The sequence below is a fragment of the Brassica napus genome, chromosome C3 (assembly GCF_020379485.1).
Source record: "Brassica napus cultivar Da-Ae chromosome C3, Da-Ae, whole genome shotgun sequence".
NCBI classification, from domain to species: domain Eukaryota; kingdom Viridiplantae; phylum Streptophyta; class Magnoliopsida; order Brassicales; family Brassicaceae; genus Brassica; species Brassica napus.
Genome location: NC_063446.1, coordinates 18,878,843 through 18,902,270, shown reverse-complemented (window position 1 = coordinate 18,902,270; position 23,428 = coordinate 18,878,843). Strand labels below are relative to the sequence as shown.

Below are 23,428 nucleotides of genomic sequence, written 5' to 3'. Positions count from 1 at the left end.
CTAACGGTGGTGGTAAAGCTGACAGCTACGTTTATCAGTGCAAACCATGTGACTGGACCTTCTCTTCTTTTCAGGCTTTAGGTGGCCATAGAGCTAGCCACAAGAAACATAAGGCAACCTCCTTTTATTCCAACCTTGACCACGTTTTTGTGTACGATGACATGTATGTTCAGATGGTACAAAAAAATCACGTTTTTGTGTATGATCACATGTATGTGTCCAGCTTTCGTTTTGTATGATCACAATAAGGAACCAATTTAGTTATATGTTGTCCGAATATGATTACGTATTGAACATGGGACGAACTGGACCATTTAGATGTTGTATTCACGTAGTGTTTTTAGTTGGAGCTAATATGACGTGCCCAATTATTTATCACATAAACATGAAATCTTAGACGTTGAATTTATTGTAGTTTATTATGTCCGGTTTGTATATGCTTGGTTTCCAAGTTTTCAATAAGTAATAAAAAAAAATTCAAAACTCAATGTACATTCCTTATAATATAGATTTAGGATATTTTAGCCTACCATTTACTGAGTTCTTTCCTAATTAACAAAACTGAGAAAGTATAAACCTAATGTTAAGAGGATAGTATATATTGAGTAACCCGAAGCCTCTCTTAATCTCCATCCCAAAACAAAACACCGTAGAGTATTGATCATAAAGATGGCTGGAATTTGGAGAAATTGTGAGTTTATAATGTGAGTTTATACAATCACGTATATAATGTACTACAAATCAATGTGAGTTTATAATGATTTAAAAATATTTTAATAAATAGTTAACATAATTAGTATTTTTTAATAGTATTGATGTTAATTTTTTTTTTACTTTCAGGATTCTATTCCGCGCATTTTGATTCGATAACAAGAGAATTGAAGATTTTAATTTATTATCTTATGAAATTTTTTTGTTATTTTGGTTTTTTATTGAAAACTAATTATGTATTTTAGAGGATGAAATTTCTTTCAATTGCTTTTATGCTGTAACTACGTTTTTTATATTTCGAGAGATAAACTTTATTAATTTCATACAGTTATTGTTTTGCTTATAATATGTTATTGATCTACCGTTATCTTTTGGAAGTTGATCAACATCAAAACGAGTAATTGGCTCGAGTGAACATATATATACAATCACGTATAATCACTGAGTCGGTAATATCATAATTAAATTAATCATACATTTAGTTGTGTCTAACGTTCGCTTAATGTATATCTTATGTTATACTTAATCATAATATGTAATTTCAACAATGATATATATATATATCTTATTCCGCGCAAAGCGCGGGTTACTACCTAGTGTTTATATAAAAATAAATGAAACCAAAAATCCGCGACGTTTCGCGGTTTTGTTTTAAAGGAAATGAAAGATTAACAAGCATATTTGTAGATCTTTCTTCGTGAAAGGTGAGCCACAAAATCTACTGAATCTAAATAGGTTGCGGAGAGTATTGTATTGAATTAACACATATAAAAGTATTCTTAGAAGAAAAAAGGTTTTTATAACTTCTATAGTAAGGGAAACACAAAGGGATAAAGAATGAGAGTTTCTTAGATAACATTAACGCGGAAATTCTTTTCATTTAAATATATTCTCAACTAATAGTATATTTAATGATTATAAATAATTTTATGATACAAAAATATATTGAAAATGATTTATTAGAAGTTATTTCATGTAAATTATGCACAATTGATTTGGTACGTATTTTATCTTGGAGATTATGCAAATCTGTTTGGTACACAATGGTTATTATAAGACTTGGATAGACAGTGTTGGCCCCGATCTAAAGTTAGCAAAAGTAGGGCTTTAGACGCTAAATCCCCTATATATTAACTGAGAAGCATTTGAAAAATTAGAACCTTAATTTTGTATTAATCAAAAAAAACTCCAAAGCCGAGGTGACACTCTAAATGCCTTCTAAATTCCATTTCAAAAAATTCTAGAGCATCTAATATAAAGTATAGTTTAATCTAATGGTGTCACATTGTTCCATAATTATATAACACTAGAGAACATTATATTAACCTAAAATATAAGAAGTGTGTATTCTTTCCTTAAATAAAAACTACGGAATTACCTAATATGATTTACATATATATGGCAATTAATGATTGTGAATAATAAAGATTTGATAACAATTTTTGCATCCTTCTTCATTTTTGTTTAAATTTATATTATTAAAAACAATTAAACAATCACATTAACCATATAATAAAAAAAATTAGATTTTTTCTTATATGTTATATTTTGAATTTTTTAAAATGACTTTAAATTACAAAAATGAGGAAACCTTATATGTTATATTTTTTTTAAACGACTTTAAAATACAAAAATGAGGACACCTTATATGTTATATTTTTGTTATATATTATAATTTTCTGATATGTTATATTTTGAAAATTTTTAAAACGACTTTAAATTACAAAAATGTAAGTTTTCCTTACGTAAACGACTAAAAACATTAAAATGACATGTATCAATTCGATGGTTGATTTGAAAGCTTTCAAACCATATGGAAGATAAAAGTCAAAATAATTTAACTGTGGAAACAATACTGTTCACTTTTTTCAAGAATGTGTTCGAGGGAAAAAATAAGGTTTTTATGTCATAATTTGTTTAATGTCCACTAGAGAACATTATATTAACCTAAAATATAAGAAATGTGTATTATTTCCTTAATAAAAGCTACATAATTAACTAATATGATTTACATATATATGACAATTAATGATTATGAATAATAAAGATTTGATAACAATTTTTGCATCCTTCTTCATTTTTGTTTAATTTTATATTATTAAAAAAATAAACAATCACATTAACCATATAACAAAAAAAAATTAATTTTTTTCTTATATGCTATATTTTCAATTTTTTAAAATGACTTTAAATTACAAAAATGAGGAAACCTTATATGTTATATTTTTTTTTTTAAATGACTTTAAAAAAAAAAAATGAGGACACCTTATATGTTATATTTTTCTTATATGTTAGATTTTTTCTTATATGTTATATTTTGAATTTTTTAAAACGATTTTAAATTACAAAAATGTAAGTTTTCCTTAAGTATACGATTAAAAACATTAAAATGACATGTATCAGTTCGATGACTGATTTGAAAGCTTTCAAAACTATATGTAAGATAAAAGTGAAAATAATTCAACTGTGAAAACAATACTGTTCATTTTTTCAAGAATGTGTTCGAGGAAAAAAATAAGATTTTTATGTCATAATTTGTTTAATGTCCACTAGAGAACATTATATTAACCTAAAATATAAGAAGTGTGTATTCTTTCCCTAAATAAAAGCTACGAAATTACCTAATATGATTTACATATATATGACAATTAATGATTGTGAATAATAAAGATTTGATAACAATTTTTGCATCCTTCTTCATTTTGTTTAATTTTATATTATTAAAAAAATAAATAGTCACATTAACCATTAATAAAAAAAATAAATTTTTTCTTATATGTTATATTTTGAATTTTTTATAATGACATTAAATTACAAAAATGAGGAAACCTTATATGTTATATTTTTTTTAAACGACTTTAAAATACAAAAATGAGGACACCTTATATGTTATATTTTTCTTATATGTTATATTTTTCTTATATGTTATATTTTGAATTTTTTAAAACGACTTTAAATTACAAAAATGTAAGTTTTCCTTAAGTATACGACTAAAAACATTACAATGACATGTATCAATTCCATGGTTGATTTGAAAGCTTTCAAAACCATATGGAAGATAAAAGTTAAAATAATTCAACTGTGAAAACAATACTGTTCACTTTTTTCAAGAATGTGTTCGAGGGAAAAAAATAAGGTTTTTATGTTATAATTTGTTTAATGTCCAATACGATCAACCCATGATGTATTAATTATAGTTTTGTTCCATCATTTTTAATAAAAACTGATCTGATCCATCGGAAAGAAATTATATAATAACAACAAAAAATATTGTATATATATATAAATAAAATTATCAAATATATAAAAAAAATTATCGATAATATATATAAATAAATTCATCCTGCGCGCCTTGCGCAGGTCTTATCCTAGTTAGAATAATAATTTAAGGACATCCAAATTACGAAAAGTTGTGTGTAATCTAGTGGTTGTGCGCGCCTGCTTCCCTGTGTTTAGACTGCAAGATTCGACTCCATGTATATACTGGGTTGGGTATGCGGATACATGACATAAATTACGCTATTAAACTGTAAATCGTTTCGGTTAGTATTTGTAAATGTTTAAGTAGAATACTTCTTTAATAAAAGAATGATTAATGTGATATTTTTTTTCTTAAATGAGTCATAAACTCAGCAAATGTAGTAGCACAATCACTAAATATTATTGATTTACAAGCTGTATGCTTACATAATATATGTTTGGTGAATGCCTCTTAGATTTCTATTTTACAATTCAGTGGGAGTGAATGAGTTTGAAAAGACACATCTCAAAATATTCAAATAATTTAAACACGAAACCAAAGCAAATGGGAGTTTTCTTTACACTCTTAAAAACACTTATTTGGATAATGGAGGATATGTTTAGACATTCTACATGCTAGAACTTTGGAATGGATTGTAAGGTTTTTATGACCATAATTTCGAAACCAGATTCACGATCAAATTTCTCAACAGAATCGAAGAAAAAAAATAGTTTTAAGAAAAACCCTAGTCTTTCTCACCTTTTTCCAGCGGCCGTCTTTTGACAAATCTAAATCTGAAGCTGGTCGGTGGTTTTCTAGCACCGGTATCGGCCTCCCACCTTTACCTTTTAATTATTTTTTTGTCTTGGTCTTCGTCACAGATATAACTTGATCTGCTTGGTGGTGAGAGGCCCAACGGAGCAGATGGTTGTAGGGATACTGAGAACTTGGTTTCAGTGTCTCTTCTCTAACCTCCATTGCTATTGTTGGATACCTATATTTCTATTATTTCTACATCCTTTTGCGGTGCTTTTGAGGTGAGAGATACTATTTTCTTTCGATACTGGGGTGAAATCTTCTTTCTGAAAGAGATCCTGCTTCGTTTTGGATCTGATTATGGTTATATTGTCCCTTTTGTGTGGTCAGTGTTTTTTTGTCGTGTTGGTTTTGGTTTTGGGACGTGAATCGTCAATCCCGACTTTCTACCTGATTTGTAATTTGTAGTTCAAGCTTGTTCAGCGGTAGCTTAACTGAAGCTAACTCGGGACAAAATTAATCAAGGTAAGTAAAGAAAAAGACATATATAAACTATGAGAATTATAGTCGTGATTTCGTTGAAGGTATTAGAAGTTTGTCTGCTATTGCTGGAACAGGGACACATAATTCACTTTACTTTCGAAATAAGACTAGTTTGGTTGTGTTAGTGTGTCATCAATCATGTTTATCTTTTCTATTTTCCGGTGTGGAAAGACCATTAGTTTCTCATTACTTGTCATATTCTTCGAGTAATATGTTCCATATCATTTTCGATAAAACAGTGTTACGAAGAAAATAACAAGCTGTAAAGATGTTTCACTCATTTAAACATTTTTTGAAACCAGAATACAATTACTGCTTCTTTAGTTAGAATTGTAGAATCTTTCTACAAGGTACTTTTTTATATTGGTCGTCCTATTTAGTTTATTTTTCCAGTATACATCTTTTTTTTTGTCACTGGATGATTTATTAAAAGAACTAAACCCAACATGGCGAAGCCCAAAACAATAAGACAAAAGAGGCAACCAAAGCCCAAGAAAACATTAAAGTGAAAGGCCCAACAGATGGCCCAATATACAGAAACTTGTGGCCTTCAGCCGACAAGATCAAACCCGTCGAGGAAGCAACCAGGAACGTCATCTTCCACGTGGACGATCGTCCGACGATCAATGAACACAGGTCAAGACGAGGAGCCTCCTACTTCCCCCGGAGGCAGAGAAGAAACACGGCGGAGCTCCGCCTTCAGCGAAGATGAACCGAAGAAGCAACCGCTCAAAACAGAACAGCCTTCAGAGATTCAAGCCGATGGAACTAGACTGTCAGATCCACGCTACAGGAAGGATAAAACAACCGCCTTCAATCAATCTAATAAACTCTGATTAATCTGCATGAAGCATCTTACATCTTTAAAGATAAGAGTAAGCTTGAAGATGTAACAACCCTAGTCAAGGGGAGGAAAAGAGTTGAAGAATCAGATCAAGAGGCGATTGAAACAAGGAAGAAAGAGCGAGGATCGAGGATCTGGGATAAACCCAGAGTAAAGCCGGCGTGAACAGTGCTGCGGAAGCCACCGTAACCCGGAGTCAAAAGCCGGCGAAGCTGACGCTGATGAAGCCATCGCTTCCCGGAGACCAGAGCCCGACAAACGGGAGACAAAGCCGGAACAAAACCCGGCGAACAAAAAAACCGAACGCTTTCTCTCTTCTCTATAAAAGATCTTAGAGAAGAAACATAGATGAGAGAGAAAGACGTTCCTTCGGTTTAAGATTTCCAGTGTCCATCTTATTTGAATAATGAAATAGCTTTTGATGTTAAAAATAATAAAAAAATAAAAAATTGAATGATATTATTAACTCGATATGTTAGGTGGTGGGTGTACATAACAAATTTATCTTTAAGCAAACTCCTAAGCAACGAAGACATTAGTCAAAAAAAAGTCGGAAGCCATGATGAATCAAACTCAGCGCTAATTTTTCTGATAAATATAAGAGCCCTAAATATACAGTAATAGGTAAATGGGGTTTGAAGTCATAATACAAAAACACATTTCTTCGTTTGGCAGCAAACAAATTAATCATTAAAGTAATTTATTTGTGACCAAATATCTATCGGTAAAGTATCTTTATTTATAAAATTTAATTAACAGCTGCAACTTCTGTGTTTAACGTTTAATTCCAAAGCATTTAAGAAGAAAAAGAAATCTCTGAATTTAAAGTAAAACTAGACACTGAGGGTATGAATTTTCGATTTATGGTTATTTATTTAACTAAATGATGTATTTGTAATATTTGATGTATTATATTCACCAAGTAAATAATTTTTTAGCATTTTAAACCATCTATTTATGATGAATATTCGATATCATATACAAAATTGAACAAATAGACGTAATTAGAGAATTGTAGACGATATATAAAAACAATGGTTATTAATGTAAAATATGAAGAAATATTATATCATGACTTAGTATGACATAAAAGATTGTAAATTAGTTATACATGTTTAAAGAAAATAAAATGATTTTTAAACTTCTATGAAAAATTTAACATCTAAAAAAGGGTGATGAATTAGTCATCAAATTGTAAATAATTTCATACTTTTGTTAATAATAAATTATTTATAGTCTTTGTTTTTCGTCAAGATAATTATTAAATGTCCATAACATTAATATGTTAAAAGACCATATTATGAAAGCCCATGTTGTAACCGTTTTTTTCCGGAAAGTGTAACAAAAGAAAAATACCTTTAACTCTTCGTTTTGTTTAAGTTCTGTGTCGGTAAAAGATTAAAAAAAATCTCTCTATCTTTTTCAATGTTCAATTTGAAGCTTATTATGCGAAAATCATACGCAAATATAGGCAATTGGTTGGAATCTCTATATATTTATATTCTTATAAATTTTAAATTTATTGTTTCTTCTTCTGCAAGCAAATCAATTACCGAAGTATTAGATCAATTGGTTGGAATCAAATATATTCTTATAATTAGTGTAATTATGGTTACAGTTTCTATATTTAATAGGTACATTAAAGATACGTCTTTGAAGATATTATGTTTTGATTAATAGAATATATTGGATTTTGAGTTTGTATTTATTGATTTGTTTTTTTATAAAGCTTAGAAAATCAGTGGGATGATTGGTTGATTGATACATCCTATAAAAAAAACGAAAACTATAGGTGGTTTGACTATTGTACATCGATCGATGCATGATGTAAGTTGACTATATAAAACTTGAGCATGATCATTTCAAACTAAAATATAGGTAGGTTATATACATTTGTTATATTGTAGTTAATATATTTTAAATATTACATAAGTCAAGTGATTCACGTTTTCGTAAAAATAAAATTCAAGTTCATTATTGGGCCGTACTCGTCTGTAATAATTTACGTTAAATATGATGTATTTATAGGTTCATTTAATTAAGTTTAAATTTCATTAAGGAAAACTTATTAATTTAAGTGGAAAAGACAAGCATTAAAATATGTAGATTTATTTAATGACATTAAATTTAAATTTTATTAAAGAAAATTTATTAATTTAACTGGAAAAAACAAGCATTAAAATATGTAGTTTAATTTAATTATCTGGCATGGGAAGTCCAAATAAGTTAGAAAATTTAGAGATATTTTTTAATGGGTCCCTTTTAATAATATAGATCGGAAAAAAAAGAAAGTTTGGAAGAAAGGAGAAGACTAGAGTCCATTCTTCTTACTCCCAAAACCGAACCCTTCTCTTTGATTTCGCATCAGATCTACTCTCTTCTCCCATAAATCTATTGGATTCTTCTCCGCTGAGAACCCCCATGAAGGAATCAGATCTGACCACCGAACCCATCGCCCAGAACCTAATCAAGCTAATCAGCAATGTCTGCTTCTCCGTCTTCGTCTTCACCGTCCTCATCTTCACCGTAATCGCCGTCACCTACCAACCACCAGATCCATGGCTCGAATCAGCTCCTGCGCTTACCAAACTCCTCACGGCCAACGAAAACGCAACTTTCAAAATCGACGGCTCGATGCTCAACACCGGCGAAGACATCGCTTCCTCTCCGATTTCACCTCCGGCGAACTCCACGGGACCCGTCACGGAGGCGACGATCGAGCTATCGGAGGAGAAGATCGGGAACATGACGGTGAACTCTTCCTCTGTGGATTGCGACGATCTGAAAGTCGTGAACTGCTCAGATCCGAGAGTGCTCGTCGCTGTTCAGAGATTCAATCTGAGAGTTTTCAAATCGATTGTCTTCTTAGAGTATGAAACTCCCGTCAACGGTTCGAAACCCGACGAGTGCGATGTTTCTTGGAGATTTAGGAACAAAAAGGAGAAGTCTTGGAGGAGATACAGAGATTTCAGGAGGTTTAAGTTTGCCTTCGGTGAGAATTGTACTTACGAAGTGTTTCACACTAGTGGTTGGCACTCTGGTGTTAATGCTCGTAGGTTTAGGATCAAGCCAAGAGGAGGCGGCGGCGGTGGTCCGAAGGCTCCCCGTGGCGCCGGCCGTGATCCGGAGATCAATGATACGATACCGACTCTTGGCTCTCAGACGAATTTCAGGAGAGGGAAGTATCTGTATTACTCAAGAGGTGGTGATTATTGCAAGGGTATGAATCAGTATATGTGGAGTTTCTTGTGTGGGTTAGGAGAGGCTATGTACTTGAACAGGACTTTTGTTATGGATTTGAGTTTGTGTTTGTCTTCGAGTTATAGCTCAAAGGGGGTTGATGAGGAAGGTAAGGACTTTCGGTACTACTTTGATTTTGAGCATCTTAAAGAATCTGCTTCTATTGTTGAGGAAGGTGAGTTCGTAAGAGATTGGAAGAAATGGAACCGGTCGCATAAGCGGAAAGTTGCGGTTAGGAAAGTTAAGACGCATAAAGTGTCGCCTCTGCAGCTAAGTAAAGATAAGAGCACGATTATATGGAGACAGTTTGATGCACCTGAGCCTGAAAACTATTGGTATAGAGTGTGCGAAGGCGAAGCTTCAAAGTATGTTGAAAGACCGTGGCAGACGCTGTGGAAATCAAAGAGGCTGATGAACATTGTCTCTGAGATTAGTGGGAAGATGGATTGGGACTTTGATGCGGTTCATGTTGTTAGAGGCGAGAAAGCCATGGACAAGAAGCTATGGCCGCATTTGGATGAAGATACATGGCCTGATGCGATTTTGAATAAGCTTAGAGGATTGGTTCAACCATGGAGGAACTTGTACGTCGCGACTAATGAACCGTTTTATAATTACTTTGATAAGTTGAGATCTCAGTACAAGGTTCACTTGCTTGATGATTATAGCTACTTGTGGGGGAATAACAGTGAGTGGTACAATGAGACGAGTCTATTGAACAATGGGAAACCAGTTGAGTTTGATGGGTACATGAGAGTGGCTGTTGATACAGAGGTGTTTATTAGGGGGAAGACACGTGTTGAGACGTTCAATAACCTTACCATGGATTGCAAAGATGGGATCAATACATGCTGAAGTTGAACAATCAGGTTGTGATATGTTTCTCTGCCATTTCATTTTTATATTTGTTTTGTTTTTTGTATCCAAACCAGTTATATGCTTTTGTTGTTGTTGCCTTGTGTTCTTCTAGCAATTGATGTTATTGGTGGGGGCGAGTGTATGTAACGTTTACATTTGGTTATACAAATTTCTTAAATCTGCAACTTCAGCGACAATTTCTTGAAATTTTGATACACATGTCTAGCTTCTGAAAGCAGCGTATAAAAAGCTACGGGAAGACGACGTTTGCACAGTATGTATTATTCTTTTCTGTTTTTGTCACAGAGTTGTGAATATATCAGGATTAGGAATTTTAACATGGACAATTCTTCTAAATAGACAATTTTCAAGTTTTGATCATAAAAATAGATCATGAAGAAGAAAATGACTAAAATATTTCATTTAATAGGTAAAAAGACCTTAATACCTTAGATATATATAAAAAAAAATTATAGTTTTAGATTATATGTTTTCAAATTAGAACTTTTTTATAATTTTTTTTTCTGAAGCTTTCTTTTTCGAAATTCTTTTTTTTTTTTTTTCAAATTTTATTTTTGTAATTCGAAAATACTTTTTGAAACTATTTTTAAAATTTTTATTTTCAAAATTTTAATATTTATTTTTTATTTTATAAAATTTTAAACTTCAATCTCAAATCTCCACCCACCCCTTAGGTCATGATTATTGGGGGTCCTTGCTCTTGGATCCTTAATACACATATATTTGTATTAAGGACCCAAGAGCAAGGACCCCCCAATAATCATGCCCTTAACTCTAAACCTTAAGATTTTGATTAGTTAACTCTAGGGGTATAAATGTATATTTATCTCTTTAATGAAACATTTTGGTCATTTTAATCCTTAAAGTCTATATTTGTTACAAAAACTTTTTTAGTGATATTCTATGGTATTTCTCTTCCAACATAGTTTGAAGGGAAATTGAAACCTATATCCTAGAAAAGAATTATAACTGTCCATAACAACCCAGTGGCTAGAATGTTATGTATATTTTATGTAATACTACATTGCTTCCTTAGTCAATCAGAGCAATTTGATCACAAAAGTTTATCTTTTTTTTAAGGGCTTTTTGCAAAAGTAACTCAAAACTTGAAGTCAAACAGAAAACTAACATTTTCTTTTGACTTTTTTTTTTTTTGAGATTTTAACCCCACACCTGCATTTTATCTACGAAAATGCCATTAACATTTTGTTTTTTTTTTTTCGAAAATGGCTTCTTTACTGTCTCAACCTCATATTCTTCAAGTATTTAAAATATTGCCACTGCAATGAATAGTGGCAACAACCTTGTACGAACTGTTTGGAGCTTTTAATGCCCTTTAATGCACGTAAATCTCTTTACACTCTCTCTGTTTCAATTGTTATGAACTAAAAACAACATTTCTTTCACTTTCTCTCTATATTCATCCAAAAAACTCAAGCTTTTGATTCAAAATATGGGCTATGGTTGACAGAGCCATATTTCTTTCGTTTTTACTTACGGTTGCTTTCGTTTGAGGTTCTGGGTGGTTGGAGAAGACCCTGTGTGCAAACGAAGTCATCTCACCTAGTTTAAGGTACGAATTTGAATTTTTTTTCAAGATCTGTTCGCGTAGAAGACTTACTAGTAAGTCATCTGTATGTAGAAGACTTACTGATGAGTCTGCTGGTCAAACGGACGACTTAAATTAAGTCGTCCAGCTTTGTTTGTTAAAAAAAACACTCCAGACGACTTATATATACGTCGTCTACGAGAAACGGGCTAGTTTTGCATTTGACCGAATCGTGTCAGATCTTTGACTATTTCTGGACGACTTATAATTCAGTCGTCTCTGGGAAAGTTAAAATTTTAATATTTTATGAAAACTTGACGACTTACGTGTAAGTCGTCCTAGGTTAGTTTTGTAATTGAAAAATAAAACTTCATAATTTAACTTTAACCAGACGACTTAATATAAAGTCGTCCCTCCAGAAGACTTAATTTAAAGTCGTCCGGGGAAAGCAAAGTCGTCCAGAATTTTTCCCAATTTTCTGGTCAAACCTTGCTTATCCCGGACGACCTTAAATTAAGTCGTTTAGCTGGACGACTTTCATCTAAGTCGTCTGGAGAAAGTTAAATTTCAAGTTTTATTTTTCAATTACAAAACTAACATTAGGACGACTTACACGTAAGTCGTCAAGTTTTCATAAAATATTGAAATTTTAACTTTCCTAGAGACGACTGAATTATAAGTCGTCCAGAAATAGTCAAAGATCTGACACGATTCAGTCAAATGCAAAACTAGCCCGTTTCTCGTAGACGACTTATATATAAGTCGTCTGAAGTTTTTTTTTTAACAAACAAAGCCGGACGACTTAGAATTAAGTCGTCCCTTTTAATTTTCAATTGCAAAAGTGACATCTTTAGACGACTTACCTTGAAGTCTTCTGGACGACTTAATGCTAAGTCGTCTGCGGCAATGTTTATTGAACTTCTTCATTTTCTCTATGTTTACTAATGTGTTTTATTTTGAATATTTGCAGATGATTTTTCAGTTACATGCAGTGTATGGAGAATGGTTGTTGAGAGATTTCCGTTGGGATTTTGTGGTTGATGATCTCAAAGGAGCAAGATTGTTTTTATTGAATGAAGATTCAACACATGCTGAACTTGTTGCAATGGCTCAAGAAGATTATAACCTGGACATGAGAACAGTGAGTGTGGAGATTAGCTACTCATTACCAGCAGAAATGATGATGGCTCCAGGCAGTTTTCCCATTCATGTTACAAGTGATAGACAAGTTCGAAACTTGCTGGAGATACTCAAAACCCATAGAGTATGTCTTTGTGTATCAAGCCGCAGCAAGGTCGAAACGGTTTCAGAGAAAAGAGATATTGATGAAGCTGGTGAATGGGAAAAAGATGTTGGTGATAATGATGAAGCTGGTGAATGGGAAGAAGATGTTGGTGGTGATGATGAAGATGTTGGTGATAATGAGTTTGTTGAAGATGAAAATCAAGATGGGGAGGAGGAAAATGGGGAGGAGGATGCTGATAATTCTATTGTTGGTGAAACGGATCAGAATGGTGGGGATTACAGTCTTTATGGAAAGGTTCCAGATGAGGACGAGGAAGATGATGATAATATTTGTTTTGAAGAAATCCAAAAGGCATATGCTAAGACAAATGCTATTGAAGGAGGAAAATCGAATGGTACCATCTATGTCAACCAGAGTTTTGTTAGCAAGGGTGCACTGCTTTCAGAGCTGCGGTTGGCAGCAGTGAGGGGTAAGTTTTCTTTCAGATTATACAAATCAACGAAAACTCTCGTGGTGGCAACATGTCCGGTTAGCTATTGTGGATGGAAGGCCAGAGCGAGTGTCAAACATGGGACAAACACGTTTTGGGTAACAAAGTATGTGGAAAAACATTTATGCTCAGCGGGAGACCGAATCGCTCAGCGGAGACACTGTACTCCGAAGTATGTAGGTAGTCTTTTCATTGATCATGTTGGAATCATTGATGGGATAACTCCGCAGCATATCACTGATGCAATGAGGAACATGTTTGGCATGGCGCTTGATTACACCACTTCATACAGAGCACTGTTATATGCACAAAGATTGGTGAGAGGATCAGCAGAAGAAGGGTATTCGCGTCTGGCATCATATCTCGAGCAAATCTCCATTGCAAATCCTGATTCTATCACGGCGATAGAACTTGATTCTATGAAAAGATTTAAGTATCTATTTCTCTCTTTTGGAGCTTCTATCAAAGGTTTTAAGTATCAGAGAAGGGTCATTGTGGTGGATGGAACTCACCTAAGTGGAAAGTATGGAGGAACTATGTTAGTTGCAGCCGCACAAGATGGCAATTTTCAGATATTCCCATTGGCTTTTGGGATCGTGGATGAGGAAGATATACCTTCTTGGGAATGGTTTTTCACAAAATTGGCTAGTTGTATATCTCATGACAAGCCTCTGGTGATAGTCTCCGACCGGCACAAGGCCATTAAAAGTGCGTGTGATAAGGTGTTTCCTTGGGCAACCCGAGGAATATGTTATTATCACCTTCAAGATAACATTGTCAAAAAGTTTAAAGGGAAACATCTCATGTACTTGGTGAAAGGGGCTGCTTATGCTCACACGGTTTACGATTTTGACCGGTACATGGCTGAGATACGGAGTGCAAACCCGGAACTTGCAACGTATTTGGAGAAAGCCGACGTCAGGCTATGGTCAAGGGTTTATTGTAAGGGGAACAGGTTCAACATAAAAACAAGCAACATTGCTGAATCTATTAATTCCGCACTGAAGCGAGCAAGAGGATTTCCGATTACGTTCCTGCTGGAGTTCATAAGGCAGAAGTTAGGAAAATGGTATTGGAAAAGGAGACAAGATGCTTTGAGTCTCACAACTGAACATAGCCGGGCTGTTGAATACTTGCTTGCTGTTCGAGAAGAGATAGCGGGTATGATGACGGTCGAACCAATTGATGGATGGCATTTCTTTGTCAAAGGTGGCAAAATGGACTGTGTGGTTGATTTGGAACATGCAAAGTGTGATTGTGGTGTCTATGGAGTGGAGAAAATACCTTGCTCTCATGCTATAGCTGCTGGAATACATGCTGGTTTGCATATCTCCACACTTGTATGTCCACTGTACTCAAAGAATTATCTGTATGCAGGATACTCAGAGAATATATATCCTATCGTGTCACAACATATTGAGGAACGAGAATGCTTTCCTCCAGAACTAAAGCGTGGTCGGGGGAGACCGAAGAAATCAAGATGGCAATCTTGGTTGGAGCTATCTAGGATGAGAGGACACAAACCCAGGAAGAAACACAGGGCACGGAGATGCTCAAACTGCAAGGAAACTGGCCATACGAAACCACAATGTACACAACCAGTTGACTAGTTGTCCAGACGACCTAAATTTAAGTCGTCCCGTCTTGATTACCCGTCTAGACGACTAAATATTTAGTCGTCCAGTGTATTTTATTTTTAGACGACCTTCTACTAAGTCGTCCAGTGTATTTTATTTTTAGACGACCTTCTACTATCCCTTCAAGTGTATTTTATTTTTAGACGACCTTCTACTAAGTCGTCCAGTGTATTTTATTTTTAGACGACCTTCTACTATCCCTTCAAGTGTATTTTATTTTTAGACTACCTTCTACTATCCCTTCAAGTCGTCCAAACCTTCTAGACGACTTATTTGTAAGTCGTCCAGTTGGAAAACCTTCCAGACGACTTATAATAAGTCGTCCAAACCTTCTAGACGACTTATTTGTAAGTCGTCCAGTTGGAAAACCTTCAAGACGACTTATTTGTAAGTCGTCCAGTTGGAAAACCTTCCAGACGACTTATTTCTTCCAGACAACTTATATCATGTTCAAATACAAAAATCATGTTAAAAAATCATGTTCAAATACAAAAATCATGTTCAAAAATCATGTTCAAATACAAAAATCATGTTAAAAAATCATGTTCAAATACAAAAATCATGTTAAAAAATCATGTTCAAATACAAATCTAATCATACATGCCCACGAACTTATCACCATCCACATTTTCTTTCAGATGCTGATCAACAAGCTCCTTCCATATATCCACCGCCATATTATCCCTCATTTTCTTCGCGTTGCACCTAGCAAAGTCTTTAGGGTCAAAGGAGCCCCCGAGCGCATGACATTCAATGTACTTTACAGTGTACACGCCACAATCACCATTGTTGGCCGTGGGTACACCTTTCAGCGGTGTAACAGCCAGCAATTTCTTTGTTCCACAAAGAGTCCATCAGCACCTTAAACGCGACTCTCCCCCATGGATAATTCTCAAACCGTTCTAAATCCATCACTAGCCTTGCCAGAGTAGATCGTGTAGCGGTTGAAAACTTTCTCCCTTCAATGAATCCAGTGAAGATGGAGAGGTACGCGAGCCGCTTGCGATCTTCCCTGGACCAATCCCCGCATCTCTTCAGTGCTGCTATTATCTGATCAGTAGTTGGCCCAGCTTCCAGATGAACTCCCAGCATCCCCCAGAAAGAAACCATCTCTGGGGTAACGTCACATTTTGGTGTCTCAAGGTCCTCGATGTACTCGCAGTTTAGACCAGTGAGGTTTTCAAACTCTAACAGTGAAAACCTCAAAGGTTCTGGACCAACGAGAGACCACATCTCATACTTCTTCTTAATGTCCAGCTTGAAACTGAGCATGTAGTAAACCAGCCTTGAAGCCCAACCAAATCCCTGCTCCTTGAACTTGATGAAAACTCCCAAACTCGACTCCTTGAGCTCTTCAAATTCGTCATCAGTAAGAGCTTTCCTAAGAGCAGTATGCAACTTGCTGTTATCCGTATGATACGAAATGCTATTGTGGGCTTCTGGCTCTTCCCCTGATGTGTATAACCTTCGGGGGAGTTCTGGAATATCCATCCTTTTTGTCTGCAAAATAATCAAAGACAACAATATAAGTCCAGACGACTTAGTAGACGACTTAAATTTAAGTCGTCTGGAAAGTCTTCCAAATGGACGACTTATATTTAAGTCATCTACTAAGTCGTCCAGGTGGAAGACTTTCCAGACGACTTAAATTACTTACAAGTCTTCCAGTCGCAGAAGGAGTTGGAGTACTCGTCATTGCGGTTATTGATCTGAAAAAATAAACGTGAAACGGTGAGAATGAGTAAATTGATAGAGACAACGTTTTATGTTCATCTTTTCCTCGAGATTGATGACTTAGCGGCGTTAGGGTTTACAGAGAAACGGCGCTAAGGTTTACAGAGAAGAAGCGGCGGCGCTAGGGTTTAGAAGAAGCGGCGGCGCTAGTGTTTAGAGGAAGCGGCGGTGAGAACGTTGGTGACCACGGTGGCGAGGGCGACGGTTTGTTCAGAAATAGTGGAAGCGGCGGCGCTAGGGGTTAGAGGAATCGGCGGCGCTAGGGTTTAGAGGAATCGGCGGCGCTAGGGTTAGAAGAAGCTGCGGCGACAACGGTGAGAATGAAGTGAGATAGATAGCTGACGTTGAGAACGATGGTTTGTTCGGAAATCGTGGGAATTCGAAATCGCCTTTGAGAGAGAACTGTTAGGGTTTCTGAATTTCGTGAAAAATGAAACAAAAAAAATAAAAATCACCTTATATATTGGGTAAATAATCCGGTTAGCTTTAAAAGTACATTGGTAAATTTAAGGTTTGATCCGGTTTAGACGACTTATTCTGGCTGATAATGTACAACAGACGACTTAATATTTAGTCGTCTGTTTTCAGACGACAAAATATTAAGTCGTCCTAGACCCTAAAATGAACCCCTAAACTAAAATGACTAGATTAACTAACTAACCACGTTATAAAATCAAATTATACTTAAATAGTGTTTACTATACATAGAAATGAACACGCATAAGTAATTTTAAAAATTTTCAAAAACGGTTTTAATGCTTTCCAAAATCTAACCCTAAGAACACATACAATACTACAACATATGTTGATGAAACATAAACTAAAGAATATCATGACTCACTACTTTCACTCATCTATGCTGAAAACAATTGAAATTTGTTATATCTTAATTTATACCTCCTAAGACATATGTTAATTACATAATTCCCATTTTTCACTTATCAAAATATTTTTTACAAAATTTTTAAATTATGTTTAAGACTAACTGTCCAGACGACTTTCAGTTAAGTCGTCTGGACGACTTATTTTCAAGTCGTCTAAACAGACGACTTGCGAGGGGTAGAAACGTAAAAAAAATTCCGTTTTTTTGTTTGGTCACAAGGGGATAGTTGTAATTTCAATAGTCTTTTAGGTTATTTTTGTCTTTGACCCAAGTTGGGGTATTGTTTTGGGTTTGACTCCAAGTTTTGAGTCACACTTGGCAATTCTCCCTTTTTTTAAATGAAATGTTATATTATTGGTTTAAGAATCTTTTGATCATTTTGTTTCGTCAAAAACTCATTTGGCGCTTATGACTAGCCTTTATGGACTCAAAGTTTGGCTGTGTGGATTAAAGTTTTAAATGGTGACCACGAGAATGAGTGAAAATAATGAGTTTTTTATTATTTTTTACAATTTACACCATTTACATTAATATTTATTACCTATGATTCTTTGATATTTCTTAATATTTAAAGAATAAAAAACTACAATTATTCATTATCAAATTAGGAGATGAATAGATTTTTCTCTTATTCTTTTCCCTTTCATTCATTTACTTCTTATTCTACGTATTTCTTTAATGGTTACCGGTTAAAGCATGGGTGAGGGTTTCTAATTTTTTTTTTTTGGTTTTATCTGATTTAAAAAAAAAAAAATTAAAACGGAACCAATTGCAGACCGCCACGTGTCGTGGAACCCGCAAAATAGTGTAACAAACTGTCCAAAAGCGATCCGTAACTGGGAACTTTGGAACCCACACCCTTATTTGATGCAGAAACCCATTTTGGGTTCCGCGATAATCATGCTCTTAGAACCTAAAATTTCCAAATACGGTAACAGAAATCGCTTGACAAAAATCTCAGACGAGTGAAGGAGCGAAGACATAAAAGGAAGTGACAAGGTGATATGTAAAGAGAGAGAGTTCGCGACGAGGTTTGTAGAGAGAGAGTTGGCGAGGACAAAAAGGGGGGGGGGATAGAGAGAGTAAGATGGTGAGGAGAAAGAGAAGGAAAAAGAAGAGAAGAAGGGAAGCAAGAGATAGAGATGGCGAGGAGCAGAGGCTTGTGGAAGCTTCCATATAACTTTGAGTTTTTGCATAATTTTAAGAAAGTTATTTCATAAAAACTGTTTAGTTCTATTTTATGAAGGCTGTTTCGTAAAATGTCAAACTTTATCATAAATTATTTCATAAAACTGTTGAGTTTTGTTTTATCATAAATTATTTCATTTTCGAGTTAGTTTTATGGAAGTTATTTCGTAAAATCTGCTCAATTTTATTTTATGAAAAAAAATTCGTAACACATTGTCGAGTGTAAAATACTGTTTGATATTGTTCTCCCAGACTATTTCGTAAAATACTATTTAGTTATTTTACGAAAGTCTTTATGTCAAACATTTTCGATAGTAAGACTGTTTTGTTAAATCTTTGATTTGTTTAGTTATATGAAACCTTTATCGGATAACTCATGTTCGCACAAATCTGTGATGTTAAGTTTTTTGGGAAAGTTATGTTAAAGATGTTCGTACAACTTTTGCGTATCATCACTAAGTTTGCACGACATATGCAGGTAAATTGTATCGACTTTTTTGTCTCGGTCCTCTTGACGACACATTTGGCTATGATGTAGTAGTTCTAGCCGTTGATATTGATAGGAAGGACTTTTACCCCAACATGCAACATCTTAGTTTTCTAAAGGAATTAAGACGGAGATGATCAGAGTGAGTTTGTGGATCGTCTAAATAATGTCGTTACTTTAATTGGACTTGCTTTTGGGACTATCTTCACCCACAACAACTATTTGAAAGGAAAATGAGGCGATCCCACTTAAGCGATATTTAAAGTTAACATTTATTTATCTAAAACATTACATCTCGGTAACATTTAGAATTTATTAATAGAGAGAAATACATAGTTTCCTCAAATAGAGCTGACAAAGTCATTATCATCGACCATATCCATGATCTTGGGTTTGGAATTCACCACCCTACAATTCAGTCTAATTTCTCCTTGTTTCCCTGTTGAAGGTGAAAGGTTTCCCATCCTTGTCATTGCGTCCACGAACGCATTGAAAAATTTATCTTGACCATCAGAATATGCTCGGACTAAGGGGATAGTGTCTGAAGCATCAGGGCTAGAGAACAACTCTTGGTCGCTCTGGATAAGACCCTTGTTTTCTTTAAGATTCACATAGTATTTGTTATCAAAGAGTGTCGGAGTACGTAAATCGAAATCCACCAGTATACTTTGGTTTCCATTGCGAGGACACTGTTTTCTGAGCGTACTGAGGTATGATTTATCAAGGGTTGGATCAGGTGAACCGGAACCACTGAAGTTGTATAGCCGGTCCATTATGAACCGACATTGGTTTTTCCCAAAAGTGTGACCACCTAGCCAAAGAAAAGTATCAAAAGAATAAATAAATAAACATGGAGTTATTATTTGTTCAAAATAAAAAAACATGGAGTTATTAATGAGTGCAACTTTTGTTATTTTTGAAATTTGTAGCGAGTACTGAGTACGTACCAGAGAGAGCTACCAGATCAGAAGGACGGTCGAGTCCAACGGTTTTGAAGCTATCCTTTAGTTGTTTAAGATTAAAGAATGGAGCTGGAAGGTTTGTATTAGCAAGATCCATAAACCCTCTTAAACTATCTCTTCTTCCACTTGCAACCTTCCATGAGGGACCTCCTGCCTATTATATGTTTAATATAAAGTAAACAATTATGTTTGATCTTAGTATTAGTTATCTTCTAAGTAAAAAGTGGTCTAGAAACCGCTCTTAATGACAACAAGAATTATGTATATTAGAGCTGTGTTGTAAAAATATGCATACCAAAGTGACAGACTGTTGAGCCGCGATAGTGAGCAAATCAGCACATGAAACGGTTTTAGGACATGCTTTCTCCACGGCAGCCTTCATTCTATCGATCACATCGAACCCACGAGCTGAATTTGCGTTCCCAAACGCATCTTTTTCCGTCCTAAACGATGTTGTGTTGTCTAACAATATCGATGCATCACATCCCTTTTGCAATGTTTAAGTCACATTTAGTCAAGCGCCACATTCATGGTTAAATCACAACATCTTAGCATCCGTAAACTGTACCGCGCTATCACTGTTAACTTATTCAACAACTTGAAACGTATATTTTTATGCTTTTTATTACTGATATTTTTCATACGTAAATAATATACTTCATACTCTAAACATGGATCATTGAAGTATAGTAAGCATTACCTGGGTGTTCGATGTTTCTAGGCGTTATGGTAGACAAAAATATTCATATATAAATAGAGAGTTTCTCAGAGTCTATAACTAACTTCTCTCGACCCGATGAATTATGGTAGAAAATACAATTGTTTGTGGTTGTTAGAGAGTATATATGTGACTTTTTTATTTTGAGCTTCCTAATCGATCTATTTATTTATCTATCTATTTATCTTATTATTTGCGAATATTTTTTCCGATTCAAATTCTCATGTTAAAAATTAGACAAATTAATGACGTTGTTACCCTTAATAAATTTTTATATATAACTTATTATATAACTAAAACGAACTTTATATCAATAATATTAAATTTATATGTTATATTAGATAATTGATTATGAACTAATATCATAAAATTGTCAAAAATAAAAACATTCTTTAAAAAAGGATAATTCTTATACATATTGTGTTGTTATCCAGAAATACTATTTTAATTATAAAGTTAAAAATTTAAGATATGAAACAATTCGTAGTTAAATATTAATCAGTCAAAAACTATTTGTATAAAGAAAATTTCTAAAAAAATTCTATTATGTGAGTACTTTAAAATTTCAATAGAATAATAAATAAATAAATATATATATATATATATATATATTGATGAAAACTTTGTCGTACATAAATAATTTAATATTTGATTTAAGTTTTTTGACAACATAAACAATAACTAATCATATCAGTTTTTGAATTAATAAAACATAAACTAATAAGTATTCATAAAAAGATTGTACCCGCATTGCGGGCAAAACACATTGTTATTAACTAGTCATCTTTGATTTTAACAAAAGAAAGAAAACTAATCATACATCTTTGAATATGCTTTAACGAAGGAATCATTTATCCAAATATTTAATTTATTTTAATTATATTTAAAAGGATAAAATGGTTTATTTTTTACGAAGTATTTTTTTCTCTGATTCCAGCCCTCACGTGAAAAGTTAGACAAGTTAATGTCGTTATTACCCTTAATAAAACTTTATATATAACTTATTATATAACTAAAACTAATTTTACATCAATAATATTAAATTTATATGTTATATTAGATAATTGATTATGAACTAATATCCTAAAGTTTTCAAAAATAAAAACATTCTTTTAAAAAGGATAATTCTTATACATATTGTGTTGTTATCCAGAAATAATATTTTAGTTATAAAGTTAAAAAAATAAGATATGAAACAATTTGTAGTTATATACTAATCAGTTAAAAACTATTTGTATAAAGAAAATTTCTAATGTGTGAGAATTTTAAAATTTCAATAGAATAATAAATATATATATATTGATGAAAACTTTGTCGTAGATAAATAATTTAATATTTGATTTAAACTTTTTGACAACATAAATAATATCTAATCATATCAATTTTTGAATTAATAAAACATAAACTAATAAATATTCGTAAAAAGATTATGCCCGCATTGCGGAAAAAACAATTAGTTATTAACTAATCATTTTTTATTTTAACAAAAGAAACAAAACTAATCATGCATCTTTGAATATGCTTTAACGAAGGAACCGTTTATCCAAATATTTTATTTATTTTAATTACATTTAAAAGGATAAAACGGTTTACTTTTATAAAAAGTCTATAGGAAATATTAAAAAACAATAACACCATTAAGTAGTTATCAGATGTATTATAATCATTGAATAAAAGATTATATATCCATTCAACAGAAATATAGACTCCCCTAATACTGTTTTTTGTTCATTGTTACTAGTACTACTACTTTAGCTATAAAAAGATAGCCGCTTACAATGAAAGTAATAAAACCATTAAGTAGTTATCAAATGTATTATAATCATTGTGAATAAAAGATTATATATCCATTCAACAGAAATATAGACTAATACTGTTTTTTGTTCATTGTTACTGGTACTACTACTTTAGCTATAATAAGATAGCCGCTTACAATGAAAGTAATTAAACAGTTATTTTACGTGAGCTGAAAAAGTTATTTGATCGTATACGTGATTATTATGTTAAATCTGATTGTATCTTACATTAACAAAGCAGTCGTGGAAGTGAAGGCGAAGGATGCTTGCTGCGATGCGAGGATCTGATCTTAGTGCATTCACAATGGTATTGGTTACAATGTCAACTACTTGTGGACATGTTTTGTCATAAAAGGAAGGGCTTAGTTGAGCATGAGACAATGTTAGGTGAAGAAAAAGAAAAAAAACTCCCAGTTTAAACGGGGTTGTCAAATCGTAGGATGAAGAGGAATGCATTTTATTTGGTCTCGACGACTATTATTTGGTTAGGTTTGAGTTGTGTGAATGAAGTTCATGATAACGAA

The 23,428-nt window shown here is 33.4% G+C and overlaps 2 protein-coding genes across 2 annotated transcripts; one reads left to right on the top strand and one right to left on the bottom strand.

Annotated features, from left to right (window-relative positions):
* Positions 1 to 8,372: 8,372 nt before the first annotated feature.
* LOC106415286 lies at positions 8,373 to 10,383 on the top strand. Its single transcript, XM_013855941.3, has one exon. The coding sequence runs from the start codon at positions 8,517 to 8,519 to the stop codon at positions 10,188 to 10,190; it is 1,674 nt and encodes a 557-aa protein (XP_013711395.1). The 5' UTR covers positions 8,373 to 8,516; the 3' UTR covers positions 10,191 to 10,383.
* A 9,301-nt stretch (positions 10,384 to 19,684) lies between these two features.
* LOC106422139 (peroxidase C2) lies at positions 19,685 to 23,428 on the bottom strand. Its single transcript, XM_048750923.1, has 4 exons — positions 23,133 to 23,428; positions 20,686 to 20,877; positions 20,376 to 20,544; positions 19,685 to 20,239 (listed from the first exon to the last, which is right to left on the bottom strand). Exons 1-4 carry the CDS (start codon positions 23,358 to 23,360, stop codon positions 19,770 to 19,772), a joined length of 1,059 nt encoding a protein of 352 aa, XP_048606880.1. The 5' UTR covers positions 23,361 to 23,428; the 3' UTR covers positions 19,685 to 19,769.

What these genes read in the sequence shown, in the direction of transcription:
- LOC106415286 (XM_013855941.3), top strand. Translation starts at nt 8,517, where the DNA reads ATGAAGGAATCAGATCTGACCACCGAACCCATCGCCCAGAACCTAATC.
- LOC106422139 (XM_048750923.1), bottom strand. Translation starts at nt 23,360, where the DNA reads ATGCATTCCTCTTCATCCTACGATTTGACAACCCCGTTTAAACTGGGA. An exon ending in TCCACGACTGCTTTGTTAAT is followed by an intron (nt 20,878 to 23,132) that starts GTAAGATACAAT and finishes ACATTGCAAAAG; the next exon opens with GGATGTGATGCATCGATATT. An exon ending in TGATCTGGTAGCTCTCTCTG is followed by an intron (nt 20,240 to 20,375) that starts GTACGTACTCAG and finishes TTCTTTGGCTAG; the next exon opens with GTGGTCACACTTTTGGGAAA.